Consider the following 19,534-nt stretch of genomic DNA (forward strand, 5'->3'; position numbering starts at 1 on the left):
TTTAACCATATTAAATTATTTTAAATTTGTCATTTTAATAAAAACAATTTATTAAAATTAATAGTAAAAAAGTTTATTTTAATAAAACTTCAAAATATATAAGATATTTATCCGATAAAATTAAAAAAAAAATATTTTAAAATATTATATATAAATAAGTTTTATAAATTTATTTAAAAAAATAAAAAAGAATAAACACCTTTTACGGTGGCTAATTCTATTTAATATAATCAAATATCAGACCTATACAATTATCAATAAAATTATGTTTTAAACTTTAGTTCTCAATAAAATTTTATTATTAATTTATCAAAATTGTTGTAGTAGGAAATTTATTATTAAAATAATATAAAATTATTAATTATTAAAAAAAATTCAAAAACCCCAGCGTTAAAAGTTTTATCTTTTTTTTTAATTATTGTAGAGAAAATTAATTTAAATTGGTTATTTAAAATGCTTCTTCTGCCCCTTAACATTATTTCAATTTGAATTTTTTATATTATTTTTGACAAATTAAAAACACTTAATGGTCGTTTAAGATTATAAAAAAAAGCAAGAGTATTTACTAATCTTAAAAATATAATAATTTTTAATTTTTTTATTCATTTAGAATTATTTGCTAAGTTTACTTTTTTAAATCCAATTTTATCATAAAAAATGTTACTTAAAATACTCCATGTTAAAATAAAAATTTAAACTAAATATTTTTTATTTAATGTTTAATTGAAAAAAAAGAGATTAAAATGTTATTTCTCTTTGAACACTTAAAAGTTGACTTGCAGAAGCTTGTAACTTTTGTACTTCTTTATCATTTAAAGTTTGTTTAACAATATGAGTAACTCCATTAGCACCTAAGACAACAGGTAATGAAAGGTAAACATCATCAGAAATACCATGAAGTCCATTAACATTAGTAGAAAGTGCATAAAGATTTCTACTATTCTTCATAATTCCATTGACAATATTAGCAACAGAGAGACCAATAGCCCATGATGTATATCCTTTTAATTTGATTATTTCATAAGCAGATTGTATTACTTGAGTATGAATGTCCTTTTCCCATTTTTCAACGTGAGCTGGTTCATTAGAATTAGCTGCAACAGCATTCAATTGAACACCAGCAACATTAACACCAGACCAAACGGCAACACTAGAATCTCCATGTTCTCCAATAATCCATCCATGGCAACTTGATGTTGCAATATTCAATTTTTCAGATAACAAAAAACGGAAACGAGCAGAATCAAGATTAGTTCCTGATCCAAAAACTTTTTCTTTTGGAAGACCAGAAATTTTCCATGTTACATATGTTAAAATATCAACTGGATTTGAGACAACCATAATAAGGGTGTCTGGTGAATATTTGACTATCTTAGGAATAATTCCTTTAAAAATTTCAACATTTCTTTGAACAAGTGATAATCTAGTTTCTCCTTCACGTTGTCTACATCCAGCTGTAACAACACATATTTTAGAACCAGCAGTTATACTATAATCAGTTCCTGCTTTAATAGTACATGGTTTTGTAAATGCAAGTCCATGTTGAAGATCCATCATTTCACCTTGAAGTTTATCAGCTACAACATCAACTAATGCTATTTCTGAAGCAATGTTTTGTTGAAGAATGGAATATGCACATGCCATACCAACTTGTCCAACTCCGATAATTGATACTTTAGCATGTGGAGTATCTTTTGATGGTACAATTTCATGAAAAAGTCTTTCTAAACTTGCTTCAGACATACTTTTCTAAAATTAATTTATTTTATTATAAAATAATAAAGTTAAAAGCGTCTTTTAACATGACAAATTTAATTATATATTATAAAAAATTATAAATGAAATGTTTTAATAAATATTTTAGTCAAAAGTAAAAATAAATTAAATAATATACATATAACTCATCTTAAATATTATTTTATATATCACTAATATATAAAAGATTTTTTTTTAATAAATTTTGCTTATAATATAAATTCAATGACATTTTTTTCTGATTTTATGTCGCTATGGTAAAGTTTATATTATTTATATATTTTAAAATAGTCATAGAAAAGTATTATCGATATGTGTACTTTTAAATTTTAGTACCCATACTTCCAAGCTTTTCATTTTCTTTTAAAACATAACATCTACTATATTTATATAAAAAATTGTCAATATGCACGTTCTAAAGAAAAGCCAATATAGCTTATATCAAATCTTTATCATAAGTATGAAAAACTAGTTAAAATATGTTATCTAATTGATAAAATGTATTAAATTTACATAGTGTAAGAAAATTTTTTAAAAATGAAATAAAATTGCCGTTACGCTTAACAACGATAAAAATTATCAATAATTTAAAGTAATATATTACAATTAGTTAAAAGATTTAAAGTAAAATGATAAATCTATAAATACATTTATTAAATAAAGTATTCTTTATATTCATTTACAAAAAAAAATGTTAGATGACTTTGAAATTTCACCAAACATTACCAATTCGCATATGTATTAAAATAAATTTAACAAAAATATTTACCAAATAAAAAGATATGAAGAAATGTCTAAAAATTGTTGGTTCTTTATGTGTGTAAATTTTACAATGAGCAAATTTCCAAAAAAAAAATTAAGATAAAGTTTAAAGTATATCAATAAAATATATGGCAAAATTTTTTAAACAATTTACATTTCTTTATACATTCTTTATTTTATGCTTATATATCTTTTAATTAAAATATAAAATAAAAGAAAAAGTTTTTTTTATTAAATCATCAACATTATTATTTTATACTTTTTTTAATCTTTGTTCATTGAAATATTTTAATTACAGATAAAAAAAAATTATTTAATAAATAAAATTTTAATCCATTGGATGTATATAAAAACAATCCATATATAATATTATCAAATATTTCATGATATTAATAATTTTCACATATATTAAAAAAATGTGCTCTAGGTATACTTTTTCTTTTAAAATAATTATACTAATATTATTTATTTGTCATTCAACATTTCAAAATAATGACAAATATTATTTAAATAGAAAGTTATATTTACTTATGAGAGTCAAAAAATCCACAGATGCTATAAGTAATATATTAGAAAATGCAAAAAATTTTTTTTCTGATGAAAATCCTGAAGATTATGATAAAAATGATATTAATAAACATATGAATTTAACAAATTTTTTAGAAAAAGAAACAAACATTAAAATAGATAATAATATAACAACAACTAGTTTACCTACTTCTCCTTTGAATATTTCATTTATTTTAAAAACATCAACAACACCAACTCCACTTGATATTTCTACAAAAACAATAGATGATATAAAAAATACTATACCTTTTGAAAAAGTAACTTCAAGTGTAATAAATAAAATTGTAATGCCACCTAGAGCATATGCAATTTATCAAAAAGTTCTTCAACAATTAGAAAAAAATACTCCTAAACCAATTTCTTATAATTTTAATCAAGTTCACAATTATCCAGAAACAATTATAAATAATACAATAAGATTTCAAAAAAACTTAGAAGAAGCAACGATTATTTAAAATGATAATGTATTTATAAAATTTAATATTCATCATAGCAACGATTATTATTTGTGATTACTTTAAAGTTAATGTATAAATAAATTCTTAAATATATTTTCATTTTCTTGTAAAATTAATTTTTTTTTTATTAATCTATATAAATATGAATATTTTTATAATTAAAATAATACTAATTATAATATTTAAAATATATTCTTCACAAATTATTAAATTACCTTCTCTAAATATTCATATTATTTTTGATGACATGAATAGTTATACATATTTATCTCAAAATAATGTTAAAAAAAATAAAAATGATGTTATCAATTTTATATTAACAATAATAAAAGCATTAGATATTGGTGATTATCATTCAAAAATTGCTGTATCCCGTTTCACTCCAACACTTTTTAATGATATACATCTAAATTCTGTACAAACATCTCAAAATATTATAAATTTTTTTGAAACATTAAAAATATTAGAAGATGATAATAGTAATGAGACATCATTATTATTATTTCCACCTTTATTACCATCAGTTAATGAAATTGTAAAAGAAACTTTTTCAACATCAGTAAATTTATATCGTCAATCACCTGCCTATAATGTAATATTATTAATTTTTTATGTAACAGATCAATTAGTTGAATCAAAAATAAATGAAAATTTATTTCATCCTAATGGACCAATTTTTGTCTTTCAAATAACTATTGGTAAAATGAATAATCAAATTAAGGTATCACAATATACATTTTCATCATTAACTATACATTATCGTGCCAATGAAACAAAAAATTTGGTTGAATTAGAAAATTATTTATTAAATGGTATTAATAATTTTACACAAATATCTCATTTCTATGGTATGTAATTTTTTGTTGTTAATATTTACAAAAAAAAAAGAAAAGAAAATATTTTGTTAGCTTTTATGTTTCCATAGTTTTTTAGTGTATATAATTTTAATATTTTTAACGTTGTAATTTTATTCATAACAAATATGTTATCATCATTATCTCAATTTTCTAAATCACTATTTGCCAATAATTATGTAGATCTAAGGTGGTGGTCTTATCTTCATTGGAATATTAAACAATGTCAGAGATTTAATTTAAAAGAAACTATTGCATTCAATGAAATTTGTGATAATTGTAAATATTATTATTATTACTATAAATATATTTTTTTTTTTGAAATTTTAAAATATAAAAAATTTACTTTTACAGATTATTCAACAACTTTACAATTGGGATTATCAACAAAAGCTACAATAACAATTCTAGGCTGTGTTGGTGGATTATTGTTGATACTCTTATCAATTATTATTATAAATAATAGTAATGTAAAGCAAATTCGTAAGTACAATATTTTTTTTTTCGTAAAATAAATATATTTTAGAAAAGGAATATCATAGAAAAATGTCTAAGGTATACAATGTGGTACCACCAAGCAAAAGTGATTTAAATAATACTATATCATATATAAATGAAAATTTTAATAATAAGTTAAATGAACATAATAATATAAATAGTAATATTGTTGATGAAAACAAACTTTTAAAAAATGAATCAAGTAATAGTATTATATTAAAAGATGAAACAAAATACATTGATAAAAAAGATAAGATAGAAAAAGAATTTGATTTTAACAAAACATTTGATATTTTATTCCTTGTTGACGATAGTAATAGTATATCAAATATTATTTTTGATGAGGTAATTTTAAAAAAAAGTATATATATATATATATATATATATAATTTTTTTCTAGTATAAATTATTTATTAATAAATTTCTTGACTTTCTTGAAAATTCAACATCTCAAATTCCACAATCATCAAGAATTGGTGTTATTACATTTAATCGTAAACCTCATCTTAATATACCATTTGAAAGATATAACTCATTTAAAAAATTAAAAATTGGCATTAATAAATTAAATAGAAATGGTGGAGTTACAAATCTTGGGAAAGCACTAAATTTTGCTAATGGTTATTTGTTAGGACAAAAATCTATAGAAATATTAGATAATAGTCATAGTGATGATAAAAATATATTACATGAAAGATTACAATTTTTAATATTACTTAGTGATGGTCATACAAAGGATACAATAGATTGGGAATATCAGTCATTGTTAAGAGAGTATTCAATTTTCATGGTTGCAATTATTTCGAAATCATACTTAGATGATATGTTTATTGGACTTGTTAAAGTTGGTGGAAAATTAATGTCACTTAAAGATAGTGACGATTTGACAAAATATATTTATAAAAAATTTACACTTTTTAATGAAAAATAAATTTTTAATAAGCAAAAATAATTTATAGAAAATGTATTTTACTTTTGTCTTTCAATAAATAAATTTTTTACAAAAAAATAAAATAACATACTTTTTTATATTAATATATATATATTTATTTAAAAGATAAATATTTTTATATATTATTAAAAATAATATTATAGTAATCGAAAATTGAAAGATAAAAAAATTTAATAATGATAAAAGATATTAAAATATACATTAATTTTAATGATAATTATTTTTTTTTGTTAAATTACGGAAGTTAGATATATTTTCTAGTACTTTTAACACCTTCCAATGTCATATGATTGTGTTTCTATAATATCATTTTCCAAACAGTAATTCATTTTCTTTTTTTTGTCAATTCTTGAACGATAATCATCATCCATTAGTGAAATAGGGCAATATAATTCTTTAACAATTTTATTAGAATTTTTTTTATCAAGTGATGAAGAGTATGTTCGCTTTTTTTCAAATCTATCAAGACCATATTCTTCAATTTTATTATCATTTTTTTCTAATTGTGAACATCTTCCATAATTTTTTTCAGGAAAATAGTTATCAGATGGTACTCTTGTATGTATTCCACCACGTGGAGGTTTTTCAAATCTATCAAAATATATTTTTTCTTCAAATTCTTTTTCAACTTTTGTTCCCACTTCTTTATTACTTAAAGTTTCAAAATCTTTTTTTGAATTTGTATGAACATTAATATTTGTAACATTTTTCATTTGATCATCTCTATAATCCAATCTTTTTGATTTCTTTATTTTATATTTTCTTAATGATATAAATTTCCTAAAACATAGCCAAAAACAAAAAAATAGTAATAAAGAAAGAAGAATGATAATTGTTAAAAGTGATAAAATAAATGTTAACAAATAAATTGGACTATCTTTTTTACCAACATTAGCATTAATTTCATCTCTAATTATTTCAGTTTGAGATGATAAATTTAATAATTTTTCAGGTAAATTTTGAAGCCACAATGGAATTGTAATAGTTTTTGTTTCATTTTGAAAAAAAGTAGCATTTTTGATAGCATTTAATTTAATATCTGAAAGAACTTCCATATTCCTCGTAATATTATTAGACAATAGGTATGTAATTTAACATGTATTATGATAAATAAATTTACACATTAAAGGTAAATAAATTTAAAAGTTATCCTAATAACAATTATATATATTTATATATAATATGATTGTTACTTTTATCTATACAATAATTAGCAATGACTAAGGTTTTTTTATAACAAAAAATATATAATAATATATTACTCATTATAAATTAATATATACCTCAAATTGAATATTTTTTATACTTTTTTTAAAAAAAAATTTAATAAAATATAATAAATTCATTCATTGTAGTAAAATATTCAATCATATTATAATGTATATATAACTATTTGATAAATTAACTTGATATTGTTTTTTTTTATTGTTATAATTAAATCAATTTTGATAGAAGAATACTATTAATTTAACAATTATTGTTGTAAAAGTTTACTTTTTTAAAAAGGTTAAATCTAAAAATATTAACATTAAAGATTTAATAATAATTAACAATTCTTTTTTTGAATCATATTTTTTAAATACGAATATTATTGAGTAATATTTGTCTACTAAACTTTTTGATAATTATTCATTATTGTGTAAAAAGTAAAATGAAATTTTGTATAAAGTAAGTTTAAAAAAATTTTTAATATATATTTGTTATACAACATGCAAAATTTTGTATTTTTTTTAACAACATTATTAATTATTTGAAACTTATTAGATTTTTTTTAAAAAAGATTGATGAAAAATAAAATAAAAATGGAATGATATTGTTGAAAATAGTTTATTTTTTTAAATCTTAAAATATTATTAATTAAAAGATTTATTCATATTTCCTCAATAATAGTTTTTTTACTTTAAAACTATTCCCAAATAATTTTAAAACTTTTAATTAGGTATGTTTTGATAATTGATTTTTATTTACAAAATTAAAACAAAAAAATATTTTTAATATCTTAAAATCAAGTTATCGAGTATATTTTATAATTTAAAGATACAGGTATTAAAAAGTTTGATTAAAGTAAAGTTTCAAAAATTTTACTTAAGTTTACAATGAAAAATATTGTTTATTATAATTAATCACATTAAATTTTTGTATAACTAACAAATTAGGAAAAAAAAATAAAAAACTACTTTTAAATTTTCTTTTTTTTTGCCATAACTAATTTAATAATATTTTATTAAATAGAAGCAAAAACAACTATATAAAGCTTTATTATGATAAACAACAACAAGTAACAATAAAAAAAATTTTCTTTTGGTTCATTAATTGCTATGTAGTTAGTATTTTTTTATTTTAAAAATTGTCATATAAATAAAATTTTTATTATTTCAACAAAATCATATGTCAAATTATATTTGAATTTAAAAAAATTTTTTACAAAATAAAAATTAAGTGTTACAATATTTGTTCATTCAAAATATCTTTTTTTTTTATAAAAATTTATCGTATCCAATGTTAAAGTTTAAAAGAAAATGTTATTAGATTTGTTATATTTAAATTTTTTTTAGCAATTAGATTTATTTTGACATAAATACTTGTGATTAATGAAACATAATTAATTTAAATATTTATATAATATAAGAAACGGTATCATATATTATTATAAATAAACTAATATAACCCGTTATCACTTTTTAAAAATGACCCTATGTATATTATTTTTCCTTTAGAAAAATGAAACGATTATTTAGACATCATTTTATCGTCACGGTATAATTTCAATAGTATAAATACAATATTTCTGTAACTAAATAAATTCTTTTTAATAAAAAAATCAAAATATTATTTAAAAATTTATTCATAATATGTACAAAAAAACTTCATTACAGCAAATAAAAAGAAAAGCAATTTCATGTTAATAATAAAAATTATTCAAAATTTATATTATATTTTGTAGTATTTTACCAAAAAAATATTTGATTTTTATTATTATTACAAGTATATCTAAGATTTTCGTTAAAATATATATCATTTTTATATTAGTTATTTGAGATTATTCACCTTCTCTCATATATATAGATAATAATGTTGATTAAAAAAAATTCTATTCTTAACTTGGTATATTCTTCGTGACCGTTTTTTTCTTATTAAAATGTTTTTTTTTTGTTTGCGCAATTACCTGCCTAATAATAATTTTGAAAAATTTAAACATTAATTAGCATAAGACGAAAAAGTATACCTATTGTAATGTAAAAAGTTAATTTTTTAATCCTTCCATTTAGTTAAATCCAAAGAAGGAAATTTAGAACATGGTGTCATTCCATTCTTTGGAACTAAAAAGGCATCTTCCGAAACCAATTGAAAACCATCACTATTATCGCATATAACTTTTGCAAATGTTACTTTTTTAATTTCGTTAAGCTGTTCACTTGTAAATATACCAGGATTTTCATAATAAAATCTTAAAAAAAATTATATATTTAAAAAAAATATTTATATCTTACCTATCACCATCTCTAGAACGTTTAAATTGATTACCAATTATACATGATAATGTTGATCCAACCAAACCACCAACAACAGGATCTTCAAGCATTGCTCCAACATATAGATCAACATCATCAGGTGATTTATAAGCTTTTGCTAAACCACCACGAACATTTTTATCTAGTATATGATCACTAAATTCTTCAAATGTTTTTGCTCTTGTACTTCCACAAAATTCTCTCCATGCATTGTAACCAGGCATTCCATGTTCACGTCCTCTATTAATATTAACAGCACCAAGATCAGTACTTCCAAACATTTTTTCAGTAATTGCTGGTGTCATTCTATGTGGTCGTTTAACTTGTTGTAACATTAATCCTCTAATAACTGGATCAATACCACCTTCAAAAAGTAATTTAGCTGATTTAAAAACTCCATCAGAAAAGGCAAATGAACCATCTGGTATACTTTTTCCACTTTCATCAACTCTTTTAAATATTTCTTGTATCATACCATGGCCAAATCTAAATCCAGCTGTTACAAAAACATTAGATATTGTTGGATCAACATTAGAATCATAACCATTATATTTACCAACAACATTTTCTAATGATGTTCCTAATAATTTTGGTAAATATTGTGTATAAACAATATGTTGAAGAATACCACCATTAATTTTTCTTGCTTCTTGAAATATTCTATCACCTGACCAGGAAGGATTTAATGATTGTAATGATCGTGCAATTCTATTATGTTCTCTTGCAAATAATATATGAATTGAAGCAAGACCAATAAAAAGATTTCCCCTAATATCCCCAGTAACAAATGATGCAACACAATTTTGTTTTGATACACATTTTGATGTATCAAATGGTAGAAACATTTTATTATTAAATGCTGTCATTTTAAGAAATCCAGTCCTACCTTCCCTAAATTTGTGTAAATCTTTCGATGAAGATCCATAAATTGCTGACCCATCAATAAAACCAGTATTTTCATTTAATTGTTGTCTTGGAGTTGTTTGCCCAGTACCACAAACAGGTGCTGATCTTGACATTTTTAGACATTCTTTTTTCTTAAATATTTCATTAGTATCTTTTGGTGATATTTTTATTGGAATACATTTTGATGGTACAGGACTACATGTTTTACATTGTGTTGTAGGTTGTAATGTTGTTTTTGACATATCATGAGATAAAAATTGTCCAAATTGCATTATCAAAGTATTAATTGAATCATGGCTAACAACTTGACCTGATGACAATAAAAGTCTACATGCTTCACGTGCACTAGGTCTTTTTGTTACAATAGAATCTATAAAAAAATTACTAGTTAATGTAAATATTTAATCTTTTTTTTTTTTGTTATTTCTTAAAAATTATAATCTATAATAAATACACATTTTTTTTTCTTATAAATAATAATGATGTTTTATATTATTAAATGTACTTTTTTAAAAAAATGTCGTTTTTATAAAAGATTACACATTCGTATTAGTATTAATTAAGATATATTTGTTAAATAATACTTACCAACCGGTTCACCCATACTTCCTTCATCATATGCCGGTGGAAGGAGCCTAAAATGTTTAATTTAATATTATTTAACAATAATAATAAAAAAAAAATACCTTAAGTATTGTTTAAAAGCAGCACCTTTTAATGGATTTTGTAAATTATTACAGGTTCCATCAAAAGTACGATATGATAGATGATAACAAAGTGCTTTTCGACAATCCGCTGATGCTATCTAAAAATATTTATTTTGATAAGAACAATAAAAAATAACCTTTTTTTATACTCTTGATAATGATTTATTATATTTTTAAATTTAAAACAAAAAAATATAAACTTACTTGTGGAACACAACCTGTAGGAACTGAACGTGTTATATCATCAATTGATAATATGACTCTTGATGATATATCTTCAACAGGATTTATTAATCCACTTTTTTTAAGATCTTCTACAGCATTAGATGGATTTTCTTTTATAAAATTACAACTACCTCCATCTCTAGGTACATTTCCCTCGGATTGCTTATTTGAATTTTTATCATTACCTATAAAATAATAATTATTTATAATATATTATATAATAATAATAATAATAAAGTAATATTCTAGTAAAAATCCTCATTATTTTTGATAGAAGATATATAATAAATTTTATGTTAAAAATAATAATATTATAAAAAATATATATATTTAATAAATATACCTCTGAATGCTTTACATGTATCACAAGCTAATTGACAACTTGTAGTCATCCATTCTGAATTACTTTGACATTCACCAATTGATGCCCAAAATCGACACCATTCATGTTGATCACAACAACCATTTTTAAGGCACTTAAAATTTGTCGTTATTGGTGGTGAAAGTTGAGATATTGTCTTGTCTAAAATATAATAAATAATTTATAATAAAAAGAAACAAAACAAATTAATACCTAAAAACAGAAGGACTAGAAAAATAAATTGTGAGATGTTTTTCATCCTTTAATCAGAAAGTATTTGTATTATAAAAAAAAAGTTTTAATTATATAAACACTTATTGTTAATATTATAATTGTTTCCTTTATTTTTAATTTCCACGGCAATACAATTTAAAATATACTATTTTATTATCTAAATAAATTTCTTTTAGTATCCTTTAAAATAAAAATATCTGTTTAAAATAGATCTATAATAAATATATTATAAATATATGTTATGAAATTGTTAAAAAAAAATAATATAAAATTGTAGAGTTGATAAATTAAAATAAATGAAATAGAATATATTATGGTACTTTATAATATTAGTTTATCAAATTTTATTACACTTTAATATTAAAATATAATGTTAAAAAAATTATGTTATATAAAAAAAAAGATTTCTCTTTATTATAAGTGCAATTAAAATAGTAAATTTTCTATATATTAAGTAAAAATTTTAAAAGATATCTAAGTAAATTAAAATGTATCATGACAGACAAAAAGTCAAAGACAAGAAATTTTAAAATATAAAATTTTTACGTCATTCATATTAATGAATGAAAGTACTGTACTATGGTATTTGACTTTAAAATTTTAATGCCAAATAGAAAAATTGCGTAGTTTTAAATGAATGCAATTTATTATTTTGTCAAGTAGAAGTATATGATAATTAAATAATTCTTTATATATTGTAGTTTCTTATCATTTACTTATATAATGTCTTTTAAATCTAAAAATACTATGATTGTTAAAATATTTTATAAAAATGTGAAACTAAATATAAAAATGAAATTGAAAATAGGTGGATAGGTAACTGAAATCAACAAATTTAAGTATTATCTATTTTTTGAAATTTTTTTTTTCTCTAAAACGTTTTATTCCATAAACAATAAAGTCAATCAAAAAAAAACGTAATTTTTAAGAAATGTCAAAATAATTTTTAAAAAAAAAGTATTTATATTCAATGAATTAAAATGTTAACATTATATATTATATAATTGACTGTGAAATATAAAAAAGAAGGTTAAAAAGGTAATATATATTTTACAAAAGTATGAATGAAAAATTTGTAACAATAAGATAATAAATATAATTTACAAATAATAAAGTTTTACTTTTTATTTAAATTAATACTTTTTTTTTATAATATTAAATATATTTTATAATAGTAAATTGTATCTATGAAATATTTTTTTGACAACACATGGTGGTATAAATAATACAAAAGCTTGTTTTATGATTTTTTTTTTTAATTTTTAGCTACAATATTAAATAAAAATAATCAATTATAAAATAATTAAAATAATACCTTAGAAAATGAACATGTTACCTCATAGAAAAATAAATATATATAAGTTTGACTATATCAATGCTTAAATATAATGACAACCTTTTCATACCTTTATTAATTTTTAATCATTCTTTTTAAATATGATCAAGGCTACCAATCATAGTAACGTTCAATATTCTTTAAATAAACTAAATTATCTCATAATATTTTAAGTAGTCTCAGTTAATTGTTATATAAAAAATGTCAAAAAAAAACCTTCATCTAAAATTTTAGATAATTATAAGGTTATGCTAGTGTATTAACAATATTTATAATATAAATTTTTAAATAATATCATTTACTTTTTGATTAAAAAATATGGACAAAATTTGAATAATAAAATAATATTACAAATATCAAAATATATTATATGTAATATATAGAAAGTATTAATAAAATGAAAAAATAATGAAATAAATTTATATGGTAAATAGATAGATATTAAAAATAACACAATATTTCATATAAAATATGTACTAAAAAAAATGGTTTTCTATCATAAAAATAAAGTATTTATATTTTTGTCTAGTTAATATTATTATAATAAAAATGAAAAGTAAGTTAAAAGAAAAACTTATCAATATATAAATGAACTAAATTTGTGTGATGGTGATTCAAAAAATGAAAAATACACGAGATTAAAATGGTGTTGCAAGGTTTTGGAATGCTTATATATTGGTGATAACTATTTTAAGAAGTAGCCTAATTTGAGTGAACTAATAGTGAGACATTATTATATCGGGTTTTATGGGAAAGAAGAACTTACTAGTGATCAAAAATTTAGACAAAAACAAAAATTAACTATGTTGATAATCATCAATTAGATACTCATTTCATAGTATCATAAACATTAATAAAATTAAATTTTAATCATAAAAATTTATACAACAAACAAGAAACATTATTTTAAATTAGAATACAAAATAAATATCTAGAAAAAGAATTTTATTTATTTAAAATTGAATATTATAAAAATATTTCAAAATACATATATATTTCTTTTAAATCTTTTCAAAGGAGTAAAGCTTATGAATATGTAAATATTATAACCCAAGGTGAATAGACTCTTTATTTCTATTCAAAATAGCAGAACTTTTCCTTATTTTTATTATAATCTTTTTTTTTTGTCATTCAAAAACGTCTAATTATATATTAATATATATTAAATATATATATATATATATGTATTTTTTTTATTGATATTTTTTTTTTAATGAACTCTGACAAAATAAAATAATAGATTATTTTATATCTTATATAGTTTTATTATATATCTATAAATTATTTTTAAATATATTATATTATTTAAATATAGTAAAAATTGATGATCCAAAGAAATTAAATAATAGATGTTGGTTTATTCAATAAAATATTTATTACAATTGAAGATGTTATTTATTTAAAACTGCAATTTATATGATAAAAGAAAATAAAATCAAGTCCAAAAAATGTTCTTTTTATTAAAAAAAAATTTGTAAATATATTATTATGAAGGTTAAAAAATAACTACTTTTTTTTAAAGTTTTTTAAATAAAATTTAAACTAAATAGTAATATAATTGTATTTTGAAAATCATTATTTTATTTTGAAATATAATTCTATTTACATTTTTATTTAATTATAATAAATATTTCTTTTCTTATTGAAAAAAAAATATATATTATAATATATCTATGAATTATTATCTAATAATTTTCATTATCATCTTTGACGTAATTATCTTTAACCTTGCTAATGTTTATGTAACCCTTAAACTTTGATACAATGACAAAATATTTTAAATTAAATTATATTCAAATTAACTTTCTAATAGTTCAAAAAATTGAAAGGTTAATTGAAATGGATGTGTCATTACATTATGATATGCTCTTCATCAGTTAAAATGTCTAACCGTTTCGCCAAAATTGTCATAAAAAAAAACGGGTTAGCATTCCATATAAAATTTGAAAATTATGATAAGCATTTATGTATTACCATGTATAAATTATATTTACCAAATATCAAAATTTATAATACTTTATGTCCAATCATTTTTAAATGAAAAAAAAGAGTAAAGAATGTATATGTTGTTTTACTAATTTTATATTCAAATTTTTATCATTATTAAAACTTGAATAATGTGAAATATATATCATATATATGAAAGTAATTAACCTCAAACTTTTATTTATAGACTTTGTTAGTGAGAATGTTCCACGATAAATTTCGTCTATGTATTAATTAATATATAGTATATTATTTATCAAAAAATTTAATATTTCAAGTATGTAAAAAAAAAGCCAACTATCATATAATTTATTTTGTTGTATATATAATTAAACAAATCATACTTCTATAGCATTGATAATTTTTATAAGATATACATACATATATATATATATGTATTTTATTAAAAATCATTTCATTTATTACTTTTGATTAATGCCTGTTTAGAAAACAATAAATACTTGAATTTAAAAACTTGCTTTTATAATTTACATACGATATACATAAATATAAGAAAAATTTATATACAAAAATTGTTATCATAGTTAAAAGCAATCGTTGATTTTTATTTTATTTTGTTTTTTTAAAAAAAAAAATAATATTTATATAAAAAAAAACTTCTTAGTGTTAAAAAAAGTTAGAAAAAAAAAATGTTTATTTATCTTCAAGTGTTTGAATTGATGGAACAACAAATATATTATTTTGGGTGTTTTTATAAATAAGAAAGATATTAAAAATAACTTTGTATAGTAATTTATTTTAAATTTATTTTATCTTGACATAATTGATATAATGGTAAAAACAATACTTTTAACATTATAAAAATTTATTGTATCAACAATTAAAAACATATATCTTACAAAATATTTAATATTCCTCTTTTTTTATACTAAATCAAATATATCAATTATATATGTTATTAAAATAAATGTAACTTAATCTAAAAATCGTTTTAACCAATAATTGAAAAAAAAATATGATAATACATGTTAATATTTATTTTATAAAATAATTGATATTTTGTGAAACTGCATCTAAAATTACACTATTAATAATATAATAAAGTAAAATCATAAAAATATTATTTGCCATTAAAAAACAAAAATTAATTTTGTTTCTCTATTAATAAATAAAAATAACAATTTAATTCAAACAAATTGATATATTAAAATTATAAAAAAAAATTATTCAACAAAATTCAGAAAATAAAAATGTATAAAAATAATCTTTCTTCATATAAATGTTCATATTTTTGCCACACTTATTCATATTTACTTAGTAATATTCAAAATCAAATTATTTTCACTACATTAAGTACCAGTTTAAATATATTTTTTATGTAAGTACAACTAAAAAGTACATTTAAATTAAACTAATTTTACATAATGTTATTTTTCTTAAAAATATACAAATATCAAATTTTAATTTTAAAATGTAATACAAAAAAATACATATTATATTTTTAGAAATCAAAATGATAAAAAATATGAATTTTATCATTACAAATTTAATTTTTTATCTTTTATTAGTTTCATCAATTTGTAAGGATATTAAAAAAATTAAAAATTTTACTTTAAAAACTTTTTTTTTAGATTCACAACATAATAATTGTATAGGTAATTGTTGTGATAAAAATATAAATTGTGGATTTTGGGCAAAAAGAAATGAATGTAAAAAAACACCATCTTACATGTTGATGAATTGTCCAAAAAGTTGTCAAACATGTAAAGGACAAGATCCAACAAAACAAGGTATTAATAAATACTTTTTATATTATAATAAAAAATATTTTATTTAGAAGTTGATAAATTAAACTTTTCTGGGTGTAAATTTGTACAAACAAGAGAAACTACAAGAAGAGTAGCTATGAATGCAAGAATATTTAGTGAAACTGTTGTTTCAAGAGATTGTGGACCTGAAAATGTTCCTAATAATTGCTCACAATCAATATGTTTTCATAAACAATTTCGTTCAATGGATGGATCATGTAATAATTTAAAACGTCCATTATTTGGAGCTGCATTTACAAGTTATATTCGTTTACAACAACCACTTTATGAAGATAATTTTAATAAACCAGTAGGAAAAATAATTTATCGTCCTGATGCTAGAGATGTTACAAGATTTTTATTAATTCATGATAAAAATATTATTTCTAAATACAATCAATTAGCAATGCAATTTGGACAATTTTTAGCTCATGATATTCTTGCTAATGGAAGACATGAATCATGTAGATGTGATATGGTAAATGCACCTCATTGTCAAAATATATATTTTAAAAGAGGAGATCCAAAGTTTGTTTTATGATTTAATAATAATTATTATATTTTAGATTTGGTAAAATACCATGTATTAGACTTGCTAGAACAGTAAATAAATGTGGTACAGGAATTTTTGGAGTACCTAGAGAACAAATGAATCAAGCAACTGCCTATATTGATGGTTCACAAATTTATGGAAATAATAATGGTAATATGGAAGCATTAAGATCTAGACAATTTTTAAGAACAACAATTAGAAATGGTAAAGAATTTCCACCAATGGGTATAACTGAAGTTGGAGGACATGCTCTTATAACTGGTGATAATCGTGCAGATATTTTTAGTGGTTTATCTGCTTTACATACAATATTTGTTAGATATCATAATATTATAGCAAGAAAATTTATGAAAGTTAATCCATCATGGTCAACTGATAGAATATTTCAAGAAACAAGAAAAATTGTTGGTTCCATATTACAAGTAATTACATTTGAAGAATTTTTACCAGCAATTTTAGGTCCAGATAATTATAAAACATTAATACCAACATATAGTGGATATAAAGAGGATGTTGATGCAACTATATCAAATGAATTTGCAGCAGCTGGTTTTAGATTGCACGGGACAATCGTTGTATGTTTAAATGTTATATATATATATGATTTATTATTAATTTTAATTTAGCAGCATTACCCATTAATTGATGAAAGATATCGTACTCTTGCAAATAATGATTTTATTCAAAATGTTGAAACATTTATAAGAGAATACAGTACTAAAATAAGTTTATTAGTTAGAGGAATGATTGCATCACCACTTAAAAAAGCTCAACGTATAAATCCTCAAATTACAGAAAAATTTTTTGGTGGAACAGTTGATTTATCTTCAATGAATTTACAAAGAGGAAGAGATCATGGTTTAAGAACATATAATGATTATAGAAAATTATGTCAATTACCTATAATTGAAAGTTTTGAAGAATGGGATGATGTTAGTGATAATAGTGTCAAAAAAAAAGCTAAAGAACTTTATCGTAATATTAACAATATTGATCTTTTTACAGGTGCTATGTTAGAAGAACCACTTGAAGGATCTGTTGTTGGTCCTACATTTGCTTGTATCATATCAGAACAATTTTTGCGTCTTAGAGATGGTGATAGATTTTGGTATGAAAATAATCAACTTTTTACACCTCAACAAATAAATAATTTAAAAAAAATGTCTATTGCTTCAGTAATATGTGCAACTGAACCAGGAATTAAAAAAATACCTAGATACGCTTTTGAAGCTGATAAAGGGGACAAAGCCAGAAGATGTGAAGAAATTCCTCAAATTGATATAACATTGTGGAAATCTTTTTAAACAAAATATTTATATATATTAAAATATATACAACTTTCTTTTGTTTAACTATACTACATTTTAATATTTAAATAAATTCATAACAAAAAAAAAAGTTTAAATTTTAAACATTTTGTCTAGGTTTTCGTCATTTAAAAATAAGATATATTTTAATTTATAATTTAAACTAAAGATCAAAAAATAAAAATTTTGTTGTTTTAACATTGTTAAAAATATACATTTTTTTAAAATAGTATATTACATGTATAATTTTCTAAAACATTCTTTAAAATTATTATCAAAAAATAAAATTTATATCTTATGACAAAATTATAAATAATGTTTTAAGAAAATAATTAAACTTTTCATATTATTTTTAAATATCTTTGTAATGATAAGCATCTTTGATACATTATTATTTTTTATATAAATTCATTTTTAAGAATATTGTAATCTAAAATTTTTAAAACAAAAATTATATAATCTTATCAATTTAAAATATTATTTTTATATTTTAATATAATTTTAAATATACAATAAGTTAATTTTTATAATATTTATTTAATGTCTGACCTACGGAATAATTTATTATCTATTTAAATAATAATATTTAAGAAAATTTCGTATATGTTTATAAACAAAAATTTTTTTATATATTTTTTCTTTAAACTTTCAAATATCATACTATAAAATAATTTTATAAAAGATAATATTTAATAAATATAAAATAATTATAATATTAAAAAAAATTTTTAAACATTAATTGAAACCTATCAAATTTTTTAAATTAAATAAAACAATTTTGTATTTTTA

At 19.9% G+C, this 19,534-nt stretch overlaps 6 protein-coding genes across 6 annotated transcripts; 3 read left to right on the plus strand and 3 right to left on the minus strand.

Moving 5' to 3' along the window:
* Window positions 1–738: 738 nt before the first annotated feature.
* On the minus strand, window positions 739–1,743 carry SRAE_X000178500 (Lactate/malate dehydrogenase, N-terminal domain and L-lactate/malate dehydrogenase family and L-lactate dehydrogenase family and Lactate dehydrogenase/glycoside hydrolase, family 4, C-terminal domain and NAD(P)-binding domain and Lactate/malate dehydrogenase, C-terminal domain-containing protein; the record flags this gene model as incomplete). Its single annotated transcript, XM_024652895.1, has 1 exon — window positions 739–1,743. The coding sequence occupies one exon, from the start codon at window positions 1,741–1,743 to the stop codon at window positions 739–741; it is 1,005 nt and encodes a 334-aa protein (XP_024499255.1).
* A 1,304-nt stretch (window positions 1,744–3,047) lies between these two features.
* On the plus strand, window positions 3,048–3,542 carry SRAE_X000178600 (Hypothetical protein; the record flags this gene model as incomplete). Its single annotated transcript, XM_024652906.1, has 1 exon — window positions 3,048–3,542. The coding sequence occupies one exon, from the start codon at window positions 3,048–3,050 to the stop codon at window positions 3,540–3,542; it is 495 nt and encodes a 164-aa protein (XP_024499256.1).
* A 250-nt stretch (window positions 3,543–3,792) lies between these two features.
* SRAE_X000178700 (von Willebrand factor, type A domain-containing protein) lies at window positions 3,793–5,828 on the plus strand (the record flags this gene model as incomplete). The annotated part of the gene is made up of 5 exons (XM_024652919.1): window positions 3,793–4,393; window positions 4,583–4,678; window positions 4,754–4,882; window positions 4,926–5,242; window positions 5,298–5,828. The coding sequence occupies 5 exons, from the start codon at window positions 3,793–3,795 to the stop codon at window positions 5,826–5,828; spliced, it is 1,674 nt and encodes a 557-aa protein (XP_024499257.1).
* A 287-nt stretch (window positions 5,829–6,115) lies between these two features.
* On the minus strand, window positions 6,116–6,904 carry SRAE_X000178800 (Hypothetical protein; the record flags this gene model as incomplete). Its single annotated transcript, XM_024652930.1, has 1 exon — window positions 6,116–6,904. One exon carries the CDS (start codon window positions 6,902–6,904, stop codon window positions 6,116–6,118), a length of 789 nt encoding a protein of 262 aa, XP_024499258.1.
* A 2,197-nt stretch (window positions 6,905–9,101) lies between these two features.
* Window positions 9,102–11,819, minus strand: SRAE_X000178900 (Peroxidasin-like protein; the record flags this gene model as incomplete). The annotated part of the gene is made up of 7 exons (XM_024652941.1): window positions 9,102–9,297; window positions 9,341–10,637; window positions 10,856–10,902; window positions 10,954–11,072; window positions 11,179–11,384; window positions 11,543–11,722; window positions 11,774–11,819. 7 exons carry the CDS (start codon window positions 11,817–11,819, stop codon window positions 9,102–9,104), a joined length of 2,091 nt encoding a protein of 696 aa, XP_024499259.1.
* Window positions 11,820–16,590: 4,771 nt separating this feature from the next.
* Window positions 16,591–18,742, plus strand: SRAE_X000179000 (Peroxidasin-like protein; the record flags this gene model as incomplete). Its single annotated transcript, XM_024652952.1, has 5 exons — window positions 16,591–16,657; window positions 16,709–16,867; window positions 16,915–17,413; window positions 17,452–18,013; window positions 18,065–18,742. 5 exons carry the CDS (start codon window positions 16,591–16,593, stop codon window positions 18,740–18,742), a joined length of 1,965 nt encoding a protein of 654 aa, XP_024499260.1.
* Window positions 18,743–19,534: the final 792 nt, after the last annotated feature.

The sequence above is a fragment of the Strongyloides ratti genome, scaffold srae_chrx_scaffold0000002, assembly GCF_001040885.1.
Source record: "Strongyloides ratti genome assembly S_ratti_ED321, scaffold srae_chrx_scaffold0000002".
NCBI classification, from domain to species: domain Eukaryota; kingdom Metazoa; phylum Nematoda; class Chromadorea; order Rhabditida; family Strongyloididae; genus Strongyloides; species Strongyloides ratti.